Source organism: Pseudophryne corroboree, chromosome 2, assembly GCF_028390025.1.
Source record: "Pseudophryne corroboree isolate aPseCor3 chromosome 2, aPseCor3.hap2, whole genome shotgun sequence".
Lineage (NCBI taxonomy): Eukaryota > Metazoa > Chordata > Amphibia > Anura > Myobatrachidae > Pseudophryne > Pseudophryne corroboree.
In genome coordinates, this window is record NC_086445.1 from 433,791,205 (window position 1) to 433,810,465 (window position 19,261).

Sequence of the window (19,261 nt, forward strand, 5' to 3'; positions counted from 1 at the left end):
CGTACCCCACTAGGGCACCACCCCTAAGCCAATGAGCCCTTTTACACTTATCAGTTACACCCTTATGTGTTCTCTTTTTATACCAATGTTAAAACATTCAATAAAGCAGAGTGATTCTTAACTACATGGTGTCGTGTATTATCTGTAACGTTAAGGATTGCTCTCACTGACGTCAGTAGGCCATCACATCGAGGGGTAAAACAAGAGGCTGAATTCCTTTCACCCCCCCCCCCTTGTCTTTGTCTTGTTGTTTGAATGTCTTGTTTATTAAATATTGAATATGTATACTGTATTATTTCTCCAAATCTGGGAATATTATGTGGCTACAAATGGTAGTGCTATGGAGACTGTACCTTTTCAAACTGTCTGTTTATTATTGGAAAATTTGAATAAATACATTTTCAAAGAAATAAATAAAAAAAGTGTACTAAAACAGTACTTTTTATATATACTGTCTTTGATTATTTTTAGCAACAATAAAATTGTGTATTTTTTTACATGTTCAGGCTTTAATATATGTACTATTTTAACAAATAGAGTTTTGCCAATAGAGCGTGACACCACACACATCTTCTAAATGCAAAATCTTACATTAAGGGCCAAATTCAATTAGCGCCAAAAAGCCGTTTTCGCTGTAAAAACATTGATTTTTACCTCGAATTGCGAAAACGGACTATTCAATTATTGGCAAAAATGGATCTGTGGTAATTTTGCCGTAAATTTCAATTCACCACCTCTGACCAAATAAAAGTTGGGAAACATCCCCCCTGAATTTTTTCATTACTTTTGACTGGCCAATGACTTAATTTTTGGTGTGAAAAAGTGCCCTAAAATTACCCAAATATATATTTACACCCATTTTTATATACCTCAAATCCCAGTTTAGCATATAAAAGCATATAAAAGTAATTTGACCTAATTTAAAGTAATAGAAATACTTTTATTATAACCATTAAGAAACTTTTATACTGTTATAGGTTGTTAGTTTAACTGTTTTGGGGGTACAGGCAAATTTACCCATTTTTCACTGTTGGCAACTATTTTCCAAAAAAGCTGAAAAACTGATCTTGCTGCTGATAGCATTGGGCCCTAAGTATTATTGCCCTTTTAAATCTGCCAGGCAAAGTCTGTAAAAATGGAGCACTTTGAAAATCCACTGCTTAGTAAATATACACCGTAGACATGCTTTAAAATCATAAAGAAATTATTTTTTTCTTTTTAAATAACCCCAGAGCCAAGCATTCTGAATACAGGATCCAATAAATAAATTACCGAGCAACACCTAAAAAGTTTAGAGAAAAATTTACACAGCTTTACTCATGCCTATCAAAAACTTAAATATGATAAGTTGTATTCGTAGGGATCAGGCCACCTATAGGACTGTAAAAAAATTAGATTTTGGAAGTCAATAGATTTTAGAAATCAAAATAATAAGAATTTACTTACCGATAATTCTATTTCTCGGAGTCCGTAGTGGATGCTGGGGTTCCTGAAAGGACCATGGGGAATAGCGGCTCCGCAGGAGACAGGGCACAAAAGTAAAGCTTTTACAGGTCAGGTGGTGTGTACTGGCTCCTCCCCCCATGACCCTCCTCCAGACTCCAGTTAGGTACTGTGCCCGGACGAGCGTACACAATAAGGGAGGATTTTGAATCCCGGGTAAGACTCATACCAGCCACACCAATCACACCGTACAACTTGTGATCTAAACCCAGTTAACAGTATGATAACAGAGGAGCCTCTGAAAGATGGCTTCCTAAACAATAACCCGAATTAGTTAACAATAACTATGTACAAGTATTGCAGATAATCCGCACTTGGGATGGGCGCCCAGCATCCACTACGGACTCCGAGAAATAGAATTATCGGTAAGTAAATTCTTATTTTCTCTATCGTCCTAAGTGGATGCTGGGGTTCCTGAAAGGACCATGGGGATTATACCAAAGCTCCCAAACGGGCGGGAGAGTGCGGATGACTCTGCAGCACCGAATGAGAGAACTCCAGGTCCTCCTTTGCCAGGGTATCAAATTTGTAAAAATTTACAAACGTGTTCTCCCCTGACCACGTAGCTGCTCGGCAGAGTAGTAATGCCGAGACCCCTCGGGCAGCCGCCCAAGATGAGCCCACCTTCCTTGCGGAATGGGCCTTAACAGATTTAGGCTGTGGCAGGCCTGCCACAGAATGTACAAGTTGAATTTTGTTACAAATCCAACGAGCAATCGACTGCTTAGAAGCAGGTGCACCCAACTTGTTGGGTGCATACAGTATAAACAGCGAGTCAGATTTTCTGACACCAGCCGTCCTTTAAATGTATATTTTTAAGGCTCTGACAACGTCCAACAACTTGGAGTCCTTCAAGTCGTCTGTAGCCGCAGGCACTACAATAGGCTGGTTCAGGTGAAACGCTGATACCACCTTAGGGAGAAAATGCGGACGCGTCCGCAGCTCTGCCCTATGTCGAATGGAAAATTAAATAAGGGCTTTTATAAAACAAAGCCGCCAGTTCAGATACTCTCCCGGCCGAAGCCAGGGCCAGTAACATAGTCACTTTCCATGTGAGATATTTCAAATCCACCTTCTTTAGTGGTTCAAACCAATTTGATTTGAGGAAATCTAAAACTACATTTAGATCCCACGGTGCCACCTTAGGCACCACAGGAGGCTGTATATGCAGTACTCCTGTGATAAAAATCTGGACCTCAGGGACTGAGGCCAATTCTTTTTGGAAGAATATTGATAGGGCCGAAATTTGAACCTTAATAGATCCCAATTTGAGACCCATAGACAATCCTGATTGCAGGAAATGTAGGAAAACGACCCAGTTGAAATTCCTCCATCGGAGCACTCCGCTGCTCGCACCACGCAACATATTTTCGCCAAATACGGCGATAAAGCTTCGCGGTGACTTCCTTCCTTGCCTTGATCAAGGTAGGAATGACTTCTTCTGGAATGCCTTTTCCTTTTAGGATCTGGCATTCAAACGCCATGCCGTCAAACGCAGCCGCGGTAAGTCTTGAAAAAGACAAGTACCCTGCTGAAGCAGGTCCCTTCTCAGAAGTAGAGGCCACGGATCGTCCGTGACCATCTCTTGAAGTTCCGGGTACCAAGTCCTTCTTGGCCAATCCGGAGCCACTAGTCTTACTCCACTTTGCCGTATAATCCTCAATACCTTTGGTATGAGAGGCAGAGGAGGAAACACATATACCGACTGGTACACCCAAGGTGTTACCAGCGCGTCCACAGCTATTGCCTGCGGATCTCTTGACCTGGCGCAATACCTGTCCAGTGTTTTGTTGAGGCGAGACGCCATCATGTCCACCATTGGTTTTACCCAACGGTTTAATAGCATGTGGAAAACTTCTGGATGAAGTCTCCACTCTCCCGGGTGAAGGTCGTGTCTGCTGAGGAAGTCTGCTTCCCAGTTGTCCACGCCCGGGATGAATACTGCTGACAGTGCTATCACGTGATTCTCCGCCCAGCGAAGGATCCTGGCAGCTTCTGCCATTGCCCTCCTGCTTCTTGTGCCGCCCTGTCTGTTTACATGGGCGACTGCCGTGATGTTGTCCGACTGGATCAACACCGGTCTTCCTTGAAGCAGAGGTTCCGCCTGGCTTAGAGCACTGTAGATTGCTCTTAGTTCCAGAATGCTTATGTGAAGAGACTTTTTCAGGCTCGACCACACTCCCTGGAAATTTCTTCCCTGTGTGACTGCTCCCCAGCCTCTCTGGCTGGCACCCGTGGTCACCAGGATCCAATCCTGCATGCCGAATCTGCGGCCCTCCAATAGATGAGCCTCCTGCAACCACCACAGAAAGGATACCCTTGTCCTCGGCGACAGGGTTATCCGCAGGTGCATCTGAAGATGCGACCCTGACCATTTGTCCAACAGATCCCTTTGCATGGAATCTGCCGAAAGGGATTGCTTCGTAAGAAGCTACCATTTTTTCCCAGGACTCTTGTGCATTGATGTACAGACACCTTTCCTGGTTTTAGGAGGTTCCTGACCAGGTCAGATAACTCCTTGGCTTTTTCTTCGGGAAGAAAAACCTTTTCTGAACTGTGTCCAGAATCATCCCCAGGAACAGCAGACGAGTTGTCGGCATTAATTGGGATTTTGGAATATTCAGAATCCATCCGTGCTGCTTTAGCACCTCTTGAGATAGTGCTAAACCCATCTCTAGCTGTTCTCTGGACCTTGCCCTTATTAGGAGATCGTCCAAGTATGGGATAATTAATACGCCTTTTCTTCGAAGAAGAAATATTATCTCGGCCATTACCTTTGTAAAGACCCGAGGTGCCGTGGACAAACCAAACGGCAGCGTCTGAAACTGATAGTGACAGTTTTGTACAACGAACCTGAGGTACCCCTGGTGTGAGGGGTAATTGGAACGTGGAGATACGCATCCTTGATGTCCAAGGATACCATAAAGTCCCCTTCTTCCAGGTTCGCTTATCACTGCTCTGAGTGACTCCATCTTGAACTTGAACTTCTTTATGTACAGGTTCAAGGACTTCAGATTTAGAATAGGCCTTACCGAGCCATCCGGCTTCGGTACCACAAAAAGAGTGGAATAATACCCCTTCCCTTGTTGTAGAAGAGGTACCTTGACTATCACCTGCTGAGAATACAGCTTGTGAATGGCTTCCAAAACCGTCTCCCTTTCTGAGGGGGACGTTGGTAAAGCAGACTTCAGGAAACGGCGAGGTGGCTCTGTCTCTAATTTCAACCTGTACCCCTGAGATATTATCTGCAGGATCCAGGGATTTACCTGCGAGTGAGCCCACTGCGCGCTGTAATTCTTGAGACGACCGCCTACCGCCCCCGAGTCCGCTTGCGAAGCCCCAGCGTCATGCTGAGGCTTTTGTAGAAGCCGGGGAGGGCTTCTGTTCCTGGGAAGGAGCTGCCTGTTGCTGTCTCTTCCCTCGTCCTCTGCCTCGTGGCAGATATGAATAGCCCTTTGCTCTCTTATTTTTAAAGGAACGAAAAGGCTGCGGTTGAAAGGTCGGTGCCTTTTTCTGTTGGGGAGTGACTTGAGGTAGAAAGGTGGATTTCCCGGCCGTAGCCGTGGCCACCAAATCCGATAGACCGACCCCAAATAACTCCTCTACGCATCGCCTGTCCACTGTCGTGTCCATAAAGCTCTTCTGGCCGAAATGGACATAGCACTTACCCGTGATGCCAGTGTGCAGATATCTCTCTGTGCATCACGCATATAAAGAAATGCATCCTTTATTTGTTCTAACGACAGTAAAATATTGTCCCTGTCCAGGGTATCAATATTTTCGATCAGGGACTCTGACCAAACTACCCCAGCACTGCACATCCAGGCAGTCGCAATAGCTGGTCGTAGTATAACACCTGCATGTGTGTATATACCTTTTTGGATATTTTCCATCCTCCTATCTGATGGATCTTTAAGTGCGGCCGTCTCAGGAGAGGGTAACGCCACTTGTTTTGATAAGCGTGTTAGCGCTTTGTCCACCCTAGGAGGTGTTTCCCAGCGCTCCCTAACCTCTGGCGGGAAAGGGTATAAAGCCAATAACTTCTTTGAAATTAGCAGTTTTTTATCGGGGCACCCCACGCTTCATCACACACGTCATTTAATTCTTCTGATTCGGTAAAAACTACTGGTAGTTTTTTCACACCCCACATAATACCCTGTTTAGTGGTACCTGTAGTATCAGCTAAATGTAACATCTCCTTTCTTGCCAAAATCATATAACGTGTGGCCCTTTTGGAAAATACGGTTGATTCGTCACCTTCACTACCGGAATCAGTGCCTGTGTCTGGGTCTGTGTCGACCGACTGAGGCAAGGGGCGTTTTACAGCCCCTGACGGTGTTTGAGGCGCCTGGACAGGCACTAAGTGAGTGTCCGGCCGCCTCATGTCGGCAAACGACTGCTTAAGCGAGTTGACGCTATCCCGTAATTCCACAAATAAGGCATCCATTCTGGTGTCGACCCCCTAGAAGGTGACATCCTCATATTTGGCAATTGCTCCGCCTCCACACCAATAACGTCCTCATACATGTCGACACACACGTACCGACACACAGCAGACACACAGGGAATGCTCTATACGAAGACAGGACCCACTAGCCCTTTGGGGAGACAGAGGGAGAGTCTGCCAGCACACACCAAAAAGCGCTATATATGACAGGGATAGCCTTATGATTAAGTGCTCCCTTATAGCTGCTTTTATATTAATATATTGCCATTTATTTTGCCCCCCCTCTCTGTTATACCCTGTTTCTGTAGTGCAGTGCAGGGGAGAGACCTGGGAGCCTTCCTGACCAGCGGAGCTGTGACAGAAAATGGCGCCGTGTGCTGAGGAGATAGGCCCCGCCCCTTTTCCGGCGGGCTCGTCTCCCGCTATTTAGTACATTTAGGCAGGGGTAAATATCTCCATATAGCCCCTGGGGCTATATGTGAGGTATTTTTAGCCTTTTTAAAGGTTTACATTTGCCTCCCAGGGCGCCCCCCCCCAGCGCCCTGCACCCTCAGTGACTGCCGTGTGAAGTGTGCTGAGAGGAAAATGGCGCACAGCTGCAGTGCTGTGCGCTACCTTAAGAAGACTGCAGGAGTCTTCAGCCGCCGATTCTGGACCTCTTCTTGCTTCAGCATCTGTGAGGGGGCCGGCGGCGTGGCTCCGGTGACCATCCAGGCTGTACCTGTGATCGTCCCTCTGGAGCTTCATGTCCAGTAGCCAAGAAGTCAATCCATCCTGCACGCAGGTGAGTTCACTTCTTCTCCCCTCTGTCCCTCGTTGCAGTGATCCTGTTGCCAGCAGGAATCACTGTAAAATAAAAAACCTAAGCTAAACTCTCTAAGCAGCTCTTTATGAGAGCCACCTAGAATTGCACCCTTCTCGGCCGGGCACAAAAATCTAACTGGAGTCTGGAGGAGGGTCATGGGGGGAGGAGCCAGTACACACCACCTGACCTGTAAAAGCTTTACTTTTGTGCCCTGTCTCCTGCGGAGCCGCTATTCCCCATGGTCCTTTCAGGAACCCCAGCATCCACTTAGGACGATAGAGAAATATTACAAGCAAAATGCTTAACAAGCATTAAAACTGGTAAACTGAAGTCACTGCATTCTAGTCACGTATTCTGCATAAACTTAAATTGATTTCTGTCAGTTGCTGTTCACAGTTGAGGAACTTGTGCAAAGTGTTGGAAAACAGACCACATACCTTAGGTGAATGTAGATAGATAGTTGGTAATACTTTTTACAGCCATAGTTATATGTACTCAGTCATATTTGTGGGCAAGATAGGCAATTTGTTACATTTGTAAATAAATAAATAAAATTTAAGTAGTTAAATGCAAATCTCTAAAGAAACTCGCCACTGTGCAGAATAATGTAACAATGAATTTTATGGTTCATTTGAAACAAATCAAAACAAAAATAATCCCCACTGAGGACTAAAAAGTCAAGAACATAGATTTTTCTTTTTTTCTTTGCGAATACATAAAAATAAAAAAAATTTTAAGGAAAGAATGGAAACCACCAAGTAACTTTTGAATAAAAGCCATGAAAATTGTATAAAACTAAGGCAATTAGAACAATACAAAATAAGAAATAAAAAAGTACTTATTTCCCTTTCTTTTATCCATATAAGTTTATTTGCATTTTTTAATGCACTTAAAAAGTAAGAGTTAGTAAATCTTTGGCTGTGGTGCTCCCTACCTCTGGAATTTTCTACCTCTCCATATCAGACTTGAAACTGGCTCTCAAGACCCACTTCTTCATCAAACCTAGCCATCTCTCATCCTAACCCTCTGATCCATGCTCACTTCTACCTGACCCATGTGACTCCTGTCTATCCCACTCCATCAGAACATAAGCATTCACGAGCAGGGTCCTCTCCCCTCTGTGCTTTTACTTCCCTTACTTACACTTTTTACTCCATTCAATGGCACACAACCCTGTTCTGCCATCCTGATGCTTATTTTAGTGCCATGCCACCTGATGCAGCATTGTTTATATACCACATACTTTTCCTATATTATTTTGTATGTTTTTATTGTTATGCTCATTTGTTTTTGTACTTTGTTTTGGTGCTGCGGAACCCTTGTGGTGCCATATACATAAATAATAATAATGCAGCTACAAAAGAGTAAGTTCCGGGAATCACTGATGTTGCAATGAACGTTAATAAAAAATGGCAGTGAAAATTTATGTCAAGGCATTTATTACTAGCACTTTTACTTGTAATTTAATGTTACGGGAAGTCACTGTATGCTTGCTCAATTAACTTACCTGCAGTAAACACATAAATAGAGCAAAATATTTATGGAACTCAAACAAATAGAACACATCTGAGCACTAGTAAAAACATGGGTATGAAAAAGAAAGGGTTCCTCTTTCATAGCCATTTACATGTGTTGTACCAGCATGAAAACCGCATGAGATTAATACTAGTGTGTATAAACCAACATGGCTGTAGGTAATGTAATAAAAAGATGCATGTTCTTGCACCAGTGAATTCTTGCCAGGCATCATGTATACATTCTAGTATAGAAATGTAAACATTGACTAGATTTACTAATTGCACTTAAGTACATATCAATACACAAATGTGACATTGTAAATTGCCACATCAAGAGGTTTAAAGGCACAAACATATCACACAGCAGGAAATGCACCTCATATAGCTTTTTTATGGACCTTTATTTTCAATACCCTTTAGCAACAACAATTGTACCATCTAAAATATAAATCTTCTATTAAGTGACTGTACCTGCCAAGATGTTAGACATGAAGTACACATCAAATGTCCACATGGCTCAATCTTCACATCTTTATCGTTCTCTGCACATATTTTACACAGCTGAAAAGTAGAGCCCATTTCACAGTACAGTTCATATTGTTCCTGAAAGTGGAAAAAAACAAAAATAAAACTATGTAACTAAAATGAATATAACCATGTATTGTTTCTCATACTTGCTCCAGTCACTCCACTGCCCAGACCTCTAAACAAGATTTTATAGAAGGTTTAACTCTCCAGACCAGCACTGGGAGGCACTGTTCCAACAGTCTACAGTTACATATTATAATATGGTACACACTTGCTCACATTTCTACAATATGAGCAATACAATATCATACAAACAGAAATAGGTTATAAACTAAACTATCAGAAGTGTACACACATAATAATGTAACGTATATATAAATGCAGTCCAGAACCATCTAGCACTCCAATACTGATAAACAGCTTGCCCCAGTGCTCTTGGTTGGGCCACCTTTCATTTAAAAACTATATTTTGCATTTACTCAGATTAACTTTGTCTTGTATTAAGTTTTGTTTGAAGATCTGAAACAATTACGTATGACATTTGTGCACAATAATAGAAGAAATCAGGAAGGGGGCACAAAAACTTTTGCACGGCACTGTGTGTATTGTGAGGAAAGATTATACTATAAATCTGGCCTTAATGGTACTTGTCTAAAACTGTGGCTAAACTGGACAATGAAACCATAAAACCATATGCAATTGAGGACAATCTGTGAGGCTCCAATAGCTTGGTTGGTTTGGAGGGTAATATGGCCTATTTTTTTTTAAACTGATCTTTAAAAATAAATATTCAGCACTTGTGGCCTAAGCTTAAAAAACGGCTTATATCAGACAATGCAGAAGGCACTAAAGTACAATTACTTTGATACAAAAGTGATAAATGGTCTACTTACACCAAAGTCTAAGGGGTCTAGTCGCTATGATTTTGTAGTCATTGAGTCAGCGGCTGCACTTAATGGCGGCCTGAATTTGCACAAAAGTGCTCGCTGCCCCGTAGGGCTCCGAGCAATTAGGTAAAAATTCAGCCCAAAACCAGTCCTTGAAGGGTGCAAGATCGGGTGCTGTTGTCAGCATTAAAATGCTGCAGCAAGGTCACATTGCACCCTTCGCGGATAATAGGATTGACACCTACGGGTCACTTCTCCATATTCCTCCTCCTGGACATGTACTGCTGTTGACAACAGATCACCCACTTAACCTACACACCCTTCATTCCATTGGATATTGTGATCCTGTCCTTTCCTAGTTCTCTTCCTATAGATGTGCTATTTTACCATCTCCATAATCTGCTCATTGTGCCTCCCATACCCACCCTCCACTGACCACATCCAAATCTACCTCACCTGTTCTGTACTATCTTGTGTAAACAACTTTCTCTCTGCTATTTTCATATGAATGTCCCAAGACTACTTAAAGCTCAACGTATCCAAATCATCCCTTCTCTCAGAATTACCACTACAAATCTCCCTCAATAACATAGCCTACCAAGTCAGGAGCCTTAATTGTCTCCCATCTTCACTATTACACTTTCTACTGTCTGACATTCCTTTCACTCATCTCTTCCAAATTCAAATGATCTTCTATATCACAGTACGACTGATCTTCCTCTTACCACACACTTGCATATACCCAACAGTAGCTCTCCTTGTCCTCCAGAAATCTTATCCTCACTTCAGAGCCCTAAGCATCAACCTTCATATGACTCAAATTTCATCTCAACAGGGGCTGATCACAACCATCTTCTGACATCATATACTAATATGTATAATGATCATTATATTACCGTAAAATGTGATATTACAGCGTGCATGTGGTGAGCATTACTTCACTCCCAGGTTTTTTTCCATTTCCCATTCTATAGCAATTTCTGACTTATTTTAAAGATTATAGAGCTTGCAATAATTAGAAATGTCATGTTTGCTTGTTACATACTGGGGTAGGATGATGGAGGCATTTGTTACAGAACATATCAGCGGTTATTTTGTTTAATTGGATACATACCAACTCTTAAAACATTTTTTTTTTTTTGTGTGACTAATTAAAAGATTGCAACATAAACTTTATAATATAAAAGGATGAGTGTGTGTGGAAGATATGCAAGATCCCTGGATAGGAATGGTCACTTGTCACACACTTTGTAGAGGCTTTACAGAAAACATGTTACAATGAAGTATATGGACTTTATAGGAAGCAGCAACATTAAAAAAGGAAATGATCAGCTACCTGTGTAACTTTTATGTGATCATGCGGCGTAGGCTCACACAGACCCGTCAAGTCAGGATTGTAGCTTCGTCCATCAGGAAATAAATAGCTAAAATAAAAATGCCAGTCATTATTGTCAGTGCTAGTGCATATTGGCAATGGCGTAACAATACAGTACTTCAAATAGGTCTAAACACTTAAAAGCAGTCTATAAAGCAAAAAAAAACAACAACAAAAAAATCTATTATTTAGTGTGCCTAGTACTGTGCTAGATATAGCTTACAATTATTCATGTGCAAACCTATGACTCTCTGACTTCCTCCTCGGTTCTATTTTAGGATATTACATATGCTTATTCTCCAATGTTATACCAGTATCCTGTAACTAGGTTGTACATATAAGCTTTTGTATTCACATAAGACTAAAGGGGAAATTCAATTAGCCCAATAATTTTTGGGGCACTAAAAATGGGACTTTACCGCCATTCTTCTCCATCCCCCCCCCTTCCCCTCAAACAGTCCAAATTAGGGCAGTAAAAAAAAATATTTTTAGTGCAATCCTATTAGGGTACTCGGGGGGTGGGGCTGGGGGGACTGGGGGGAGATACATTTTCTCCCAAAAACGCAGCTTCAGTGAAACGCATGTGATTGGAGACACAGTTTGCTACTTAGATCATAAACTATGAGTGAATTGCTACTATTGTTTGCACCTTGCATCTTATTTTAATTTAGGAGTCTAGAACCAGCTGAAATATTTACGGAATTAGATGTACAAGATGTTAATATTTTTAACTATTTCTGTTATCTCCATGTACATTTTGTAAGATTTATTTTTCTTATTATTAGAAATTATTTTTTCAATATTACATGTCTTTTGTGCATTAATAAGGAGCAAACATAAATAAATTTTTATATGTGGATTATAGAGACACCTAGCACAGTGATTGGTGGTTCTTTTTGCCATTACTAATTGGATAGCCCCAGGGGATTAATTAGCCTGCAGTAATTTACCACGCGCAATTGAATTCCCTCTAAGATTAAAGGTCGGTTTAGGTAGGAAATATGGGAAATGTGAGACAAAGTTTGTAACAAAAAGGTATATGCTGTACAGAGTTTAGATTGCCTCACATTTCTACAACCATTGTGGAAAACCAGATGACATGCAACATAGACCCCTCAATACTTACATTAATACACAGTGGATTTTCCTAAAAATAATTTGCTCAAATAAAAGAGGGCAGCATTATTTTAGATCAATGTGCAGATTAATATAAACTGATCTTTACAAATTCAGAATACGAACACCATATAGCAAATCCAGATTATCAGCTAGATTTGTGTGTTTTTCTGGTGCTGGATGTGACCTATTTACAAATAGAACAACAATGTGCAAGCCCAAATGGAAAAAAAATACACATTTTTTGTGAACTTAAGTAGTGGTCAGAATTATTCCCATATATAGTGGAGATCTAATCTCCTCATGATAATAAGAAATTGGTGTATGAAAAAAGATCAACCAATGGGTTGGTGAAATGAATTTTAGTAAATGAAATGATAACAATACGTGTCTGGGGTGTTCATTACTTCACTCCTAGAAACAAATAGTGTACAATGATATATACCAGGTTGTATTTAGGGTGTCGCCCCACTCGCAGTGTAGGACAACCCTTTTAATTTATTTGTTTTATTGTATTTGTATTATTTGGGTGGTTCCAGTCAGAACACCTGCCTACAGATCACCAGCTAAGCAACCCAAGCCCCTACTCACTGGGTAGTTCTTTAGTGAGCCACACAACAAACAGGTAAATACTGCCTGCCAGTTACAGAAATACTCAATCAACAGAACCAAGGAGGGCTGCTGTCACTGTAGTGCAGTCTCTTCCTCTTATACCTTCCTTCTCTCATCCTCAAATCCTCCTCTCACCTCACTCGCTCCCCTCCACATGTGGCTGTTACACAGACAGCACAGAAAACAGAGCGTGAAGCCTGCCTCCCATGGCAATACAACTGTAACAGTGCTTGAAAATTGGTGAGTGGGGACAAGGTGTGGGGGGATTTATTTCCGTGCCATCAGTGAATGACACTGTGGCTGATGCAGCATTAATAAGAAATAGGTGTAAGTTGTGGCAACAAAAGTGCACATAAAAGCAGTGCATGACTGCACGGGATGCGGTCAGGATGCCAGCGATCGGGATCCTGACACGCGGCCATAATGCAGACGCGTAATCCCGGCCGCTGGCATCCCATTCGTAAGTATGCGGGGACTAGCAGGGTTAGCCCGGGGGGGGGGGGGGGGGGGGAGTACGTTTAGGGAGGGTTAAGGTTATGCTGTGGGGAGGGAGGTTATGTTTAGGCACTACTTGGTAGGGTTAAGGTTAAGCTGTGGGAAGGAAGGGAGGGTTTGGGTTAGGGGGATATTCGGGGAGAGCGGGTATACATACCTAGCCCCTGTTGGGATTGTCTCCATTGGGATGCCGCGGGATATCATATCACACCCGTGTTGGGATATCATATCACACCCGTCTGCACATATGCCAAGCTGTAAAATCTTGAGACGCATATACCTCCTGTGGTTTAGAAGAGTACATATATGTACTTTTTTTTTTTTTTTGTAAGAACTGGCGATGTACCCATAGCAAGCAATCAGATTCCATCTATTATCTTCTAGAAGCAGCTAGATAAATGTTAAGTAGAATCTGATTGATTGCTATGAACAACATCACCAGTTCTAAAAAAATACTCCCACCTTAGTAAATTTACCATATACAGTTTATGCCAAAATAAAGGTATGTTGTCATGGATGGATCAGAAAGGGAATCCGCATATTGCCTAGAGACTCCTACAGTGACTCTGCTATCAAGCCTATTAGGCCCTAAGCATCAGACAATACTGGTATATCATGAGACAAAGGTCAAAGCCATGCCCCTTGTAGTTCAGTTTTAATATGAAAGGTTAGATTTGAAAGATTTTTCGATTGATTTCATTTTAACATTTACTCAGTGCTGGTTAATCCATTTATGTACTGTATTTGAGCAAACGTACTGTAATTTCCCCATAGTTTTTGCCCTTCTTTTCATTTCTTACTTCATTTGTTACTAAAAAGTTTAATTTTGCTATTAAACTGTGTTTCTAGCTAGATAGTTGTTTGCATACTGTATGAGGACAGTAATGTTTTCAGTATTTTTAATCATGTAAAATGGTTATTTGGGTGAAAACACGACCCACTCTTTGTAAAATGGATTTGTGGTATATACACTGTAGGTTTTGTAAACTCTAAGATATGGCCTTAAATCTTCCCTGCTTTGTACTCTGCAGCTTTGAGATCAGTGTTTACCTTCAGATCTATACTTGAGGCTCAATACAAAAAGCAAATAGAAAAGAAGATAAAAAGGACCATTGCTGGCAGATCCCCACTCCTACTGCTAACTTAAGGCAGATGACAGCTTGAAGTCAATCTTGTTTTTCATACTTTACACAATGCTGTGCACGTCAGGATACTTTTTGAGAACATTAAAGCAATCATTTTATATATTTTTCTTAATTAATGTTATGCTGCCACACAATTGAATTACTTCACACAATTGAATTAATTAAAAACAAGCAAACTACTTGAAATCTAGAAAAAGTTAATACTGGTGATATTGATTTACTATTCTATCCGGTTGTTTTCATTGTTCCACTTTATAAAATATAATTTCTTATCTTTATTTTCAAACAACTTTAGCAATTTGATGGTCTATAGTTCTTTCCCTTGTTCAGAACTGTTTGACTAATGATACAGAGGAATTCAAACAGCCACGGTAATATACCGTAGTTAATTGATACCCCGAGGCTATCCAATAAGCCCCGAAAAACTGGCATTCATCTGATTTTTTTTTCTTTTTACCTGCCTGGTGCAGGCGGAAAAAAAATCCCTTATTATCAGCGCCATTTTCGGGGCCACAAAACACAGGGGTTGATTGAATTGTGAAAAAAAAATTTGGGCTGAAATTTTTCAGGGCTGATTAAATTCCCCCATGCTGTAGACTATAATTAGAATTGGTGGAGTACATTGCATCTTTTATTCATTTATATTCAATAAATATTTTTATATGATATTCGATCTTTACCAATGAATTATAAGATGAACATATTAAGGAGTGTGATTCTAGGTATAAAAAATAAAAAAAAAATCTGTTTCTGTTCACTTGTGTTATATATTAACTCTTTGAATCTGTTCCATCCCTTACACATGAGCCCATTCGCTGCGACAGGGCCCTGCACATTAGGCGTTATGCCGACGAGCTGCCCGACGGACGACGGGGGTGGGGTGGGGTGGGGGGGTGGAGTGATGTTTCTTCACTCCCCCCGTCACCTGGCCCCATAGCTATGCATGCTAATATGGACGAGATTGTCCATATTGACCTGCATGTATAAACAACCCGGCACCAGCGATGAACGAGCGCGGGGCCGCGCATCGTTCATCGTTGGTGCCTACACACAGAGATATGAACGATATCTCGTTCATTAATAAACGGGATTGTTCATATCTTTCAGTGATATCACCTAATGTGTAGGGCCCATATCAGAGAGACCAGATTACAAACAAGATTGTAATGAAATGAATCTCTGTTTCTGATTACTCATGTTGTAAGCACTGCTATATTACTTTGAATCTTTCACTCACTTGTTCTGATAATAGTTAGTAGTCCTGAAGTGTGAGTCTAGTTCACATACAGGCAACCTGATACATTTTTTGGGATGCAATAGATGGCCATTCAACCTTTACAAGGACCATACCTTACACTTAATCTCAGTAATAATTATACATATAATTAATTAAATACCTATCTGTAAAAAAATAACATATCAGCATGCATTAAACAAGATGTACAAGGCATAACAAACAAATCTGACAAAGCAGGATAAAGTTTGGGAACTGCAATGAAGGTATGGAGGGTTTTTTGCGGCCAATCACCGGTGAAGGCAGTCCCTGTAAAGCCGCAAACAACGGCGGGGGACGGGGGGGTTGAGCGGGGGCCATCATCAATGACATCCCCAGATTGACCTGCATGTACAGAGGACAGGGGATTTAGTTGACAATGGGAACGCGCATCGACAATATAGTGCGTACACAATGGAAGATATGAAAAATGTTCCAAAATGTCAGAATCTGGCATATTGTTTAGAATATCATCTAGTGTGTTCCCAAGCATAAGATCACCTTGGATAGTAGACTGTACGTTTTGCATATGCTTTATCAAGGCAAATTTGCATATGAAAAGACAGAAGTTTGAGAAAACCAAGAAAACCTAATTATCCCATAGATGCCAATAGCCAGACACACAGCTTATCAGAGTTTCTGGCAACAAAGTACCAGCCAATAGTTTTCATGTAATATTAGTGGCTTGTCATATAGTCAACTATAGTCATCTTTTTAAGTTGTGCTCTGACCACTTGAATCTACATACTGTATACCTTGCATTATTCAAATTATTCTTGTGCACAGTGAATAGATCATTAGGACTAGAATGGTAAAGATTCAATAAGTATGATGATTTGTCTGTTCTATTTTACTTACTAATAGCAACAGTCTATTTCTGATATGTTATTATTAACGTTAATGAAATCATTTTTACCATGTTTTTGATTTGATAATTTGTAAATGGCACAGTCAAGGATATATTTGCTTCTAGAGAGTATTACATAAACCAGCTTGAGCTTTGTATATTGTTACTGACTGAAAATTCCAAATTAATCCACAACAAAACAAGCTTGAAAAGGGGTGCGAAAATAATTTCTTGTGGATAAGGTATGAGAATCCTTTTAAGCGGTCAATCCTTAAGAGCCACAGTGTAAAGTGAGCACGTCTAGCTGAAATCTGCTTGAGTCTCATGTTTTTTTTTATAGGACCGTATCAGTCTCCCAGAACTACATAAACAGAGAAAACTATAAGTTTATAAGGAGAGTTGTGTGTTGAATACAGAACAGAGCTGAATGGAGTCTTTAGGAATGTTGTGGTTGAAATGACAGCGTTTGGTTGCCATAGTACCTTGCTGTGGTGTTCAAGGCAAAAGGCATGCAGGTTTAGGTGAATCCTCAGCAGTGACCATGGAATAGTTTAATATATTGTGAACAACACTGAAGAAAGGCAAAGCGTTCACCTCGGAAAGATACAGTGCATCCGGAAAGTATTCACAGCGCTTCACTTTTTCCACATTTTGTTATGTTACAGCCTTATTCCAAAATGGAATAAATTTATTTTTTCACTCAAAAATCTACACACAATACCCCAAAATGGGGCAGTACGGATGGTGTAATGGTTAGCATTACTGCCTCACAGCACTAAGGTCATGGGTTCGATTCCCACCATGGCCCTAACTGTGCGGAGTTTGTATATTCTCCCCGTACTTGCATGGGTTTCCTCCGGGTACTCCGGTTTCCTCCCACAATCCAAAAATATACTGGTAGGTTAATTGGCTCCCAACAAAATTAACACTAGTATGAATGTGTGCGCGTGTACATGTGGTAGAGAATATAGATTGTAAGCTCCACTGGGGCAGGGACTGATGTGAATGGGCAAAATGTATTAAAAATAAACAACTAAGAAATCACATGTACATAAGTATTCACAGCCTTTGCCATGAAGCTCACAATTGAGCTCAGGTGCATCCTATTTCCACTGATCATCCTTGAGATGTTCCTACAGTATAATTGGAGTCCATCTGTGGTAAATTCAGTTGATTGGACATGATTTTGAAAGGCACACTCCTGTCTATATAAAGTCCCACACTTAACAGTGCATGTCTGAGAACAAACCAAGCATGAAGTCAAAGGAATTGTCTGTAGACCTCCAAAACATGATTGTCTCGAGGCACAAATCTGGGGAAGGGTACAGAAAAATATCTGCTGCTAAGAAGTTCCCAATGAGCACAGTGGCCTCCATCATCCGTAAATGGAAGAAGTTCGGAACCACCAGGACTCTTCCTAAAGCTAGCAGTCCATCTAAACTGAGCGATTGGGGGGAGACGGGCCCTAGTCAGGTAGGTTACCAAGAACTCGATGGTCACTCTGTCAGACCTACAGCATTCCTCTGTGGAAAGAGGAGAACCTTCCAGAAGGACAACAATCTCTGCAGCAATCCACCAATCAGGCCTGTATGGTAGAGTGGCCAGGCAGAAGCCACTCCTTAGTAAAAAGCACATGGCAGCCCGCCTGGAGTTTGCCAAAATGCACCTATAGACTCTCATACCATGAGAAACAAAATTCTCTGGTCTGATGAGACAAAGATTGAACTCTTTGGCGTGAATGCCAGGCGTCATGTTTGGAGGAAACCAGGCACTGCTCATCCTCAGGCCAATACTATCCCTATAGTGAAGCATGGTGGTGGCAGCATCATGCGGTGGGGATGTTTTTCAGCGGCAGAAACTGGGAGACTAGTCAGGATAGAGGGAAAGATGAATGCACCAATGTACAGAGACATTCTAGATGAAAACCTGCTCCACAGTGCTCTTGACCTCAGACGGTTCATCTTTCAACAGCACAATGATCCTAAGTACACAGCCAAGATATCAAAGGAGTGGCCTCAGGACAACTCTGTGAATGTCCTTAAGTGGCCCAGCCAGAGCCCAGACTTGAATCAGATTGAACATCTCTGGAGAGATCTGAAAATGGCTGTGCACCGACGCTTCCCATCCAACCTGATGGAGCTTGAGAGGTGCTGCAAAGAGGAATGGGTGAAACTGCCCAAAGATAGGTGTGCCAAGCTTGCGGCATCATATTCAAAAATACCTGAGGCTGTAATTGCTGCCAAAGGTGCATCAACAAAGTATCGAGCAAAGGCTGTGAATACTTATGTACATGTCATTTCTTAGTTTTTTATTTTTAATACATTTGCAAAAAAAAAAAAAAAAACTTTTTCCACGTTATTATGGGGTATTGTGTGTAAAATTTTGAGGGGAAAATATGAATGCATTCCAGACTAACTTAAAATGTGGAAAAAGTGAAGCACTGTGAATACTTTCCGGATGCACTGTAGCTTTCATAGCCCATATAAATTCCAAAACTTCTAAAACTAGGGGGAAAAAGCGTTGATTTCCCAGACCTAGAAATACACATTTAAAACCAAGCCAACTATAGTGGAATGAGAGAAAAAAATGCCCTTACTGATGTCTTCTATTTTTGCCCTTTCCTAATTTCTGTACTAGAAATGAGTTTAAAATAGGAAAATGATTTGACAGCATATCACTGATGGAGCCTACACCATTAGGAGTAGGAAGTT

The 19,261-nt window shown here is 41.2% G+C and overlaps 1 protein-coding gene across 8 annotated transcripts in view; it reads right to left on the reverse strand.

Moving 5' to 3' along the window:
• The window catches only part of CBLB (Cbl proto-oncogene B), a 394,231-nt gene that overhangs the window by 125,183 nt on the left and 249,787 nt on the right, over positions 1 to 19,261 (reverse strand). For all 8 annotated transcript variants that reach the window (XM_063953613.1, XM_063953612.1, XM_063953611.1 and 5 more), the window contains exons 7-8: positions 11,024 to 11,111; positions 8,744 to 8,875 (exon numbers count right to left, since the gene is read on the reverse strand). In XM_063953613.1, the coding sequence (XP_063809683.1) occupies positions 8,744 to 8,875; positions 11,024 to 11,111 (220 nt within the window). The remainder of the gene's footprint in view (positions 1 to 8,743; positions 8,876 to 11,023; positions 11,112 to 19,261) is intronic.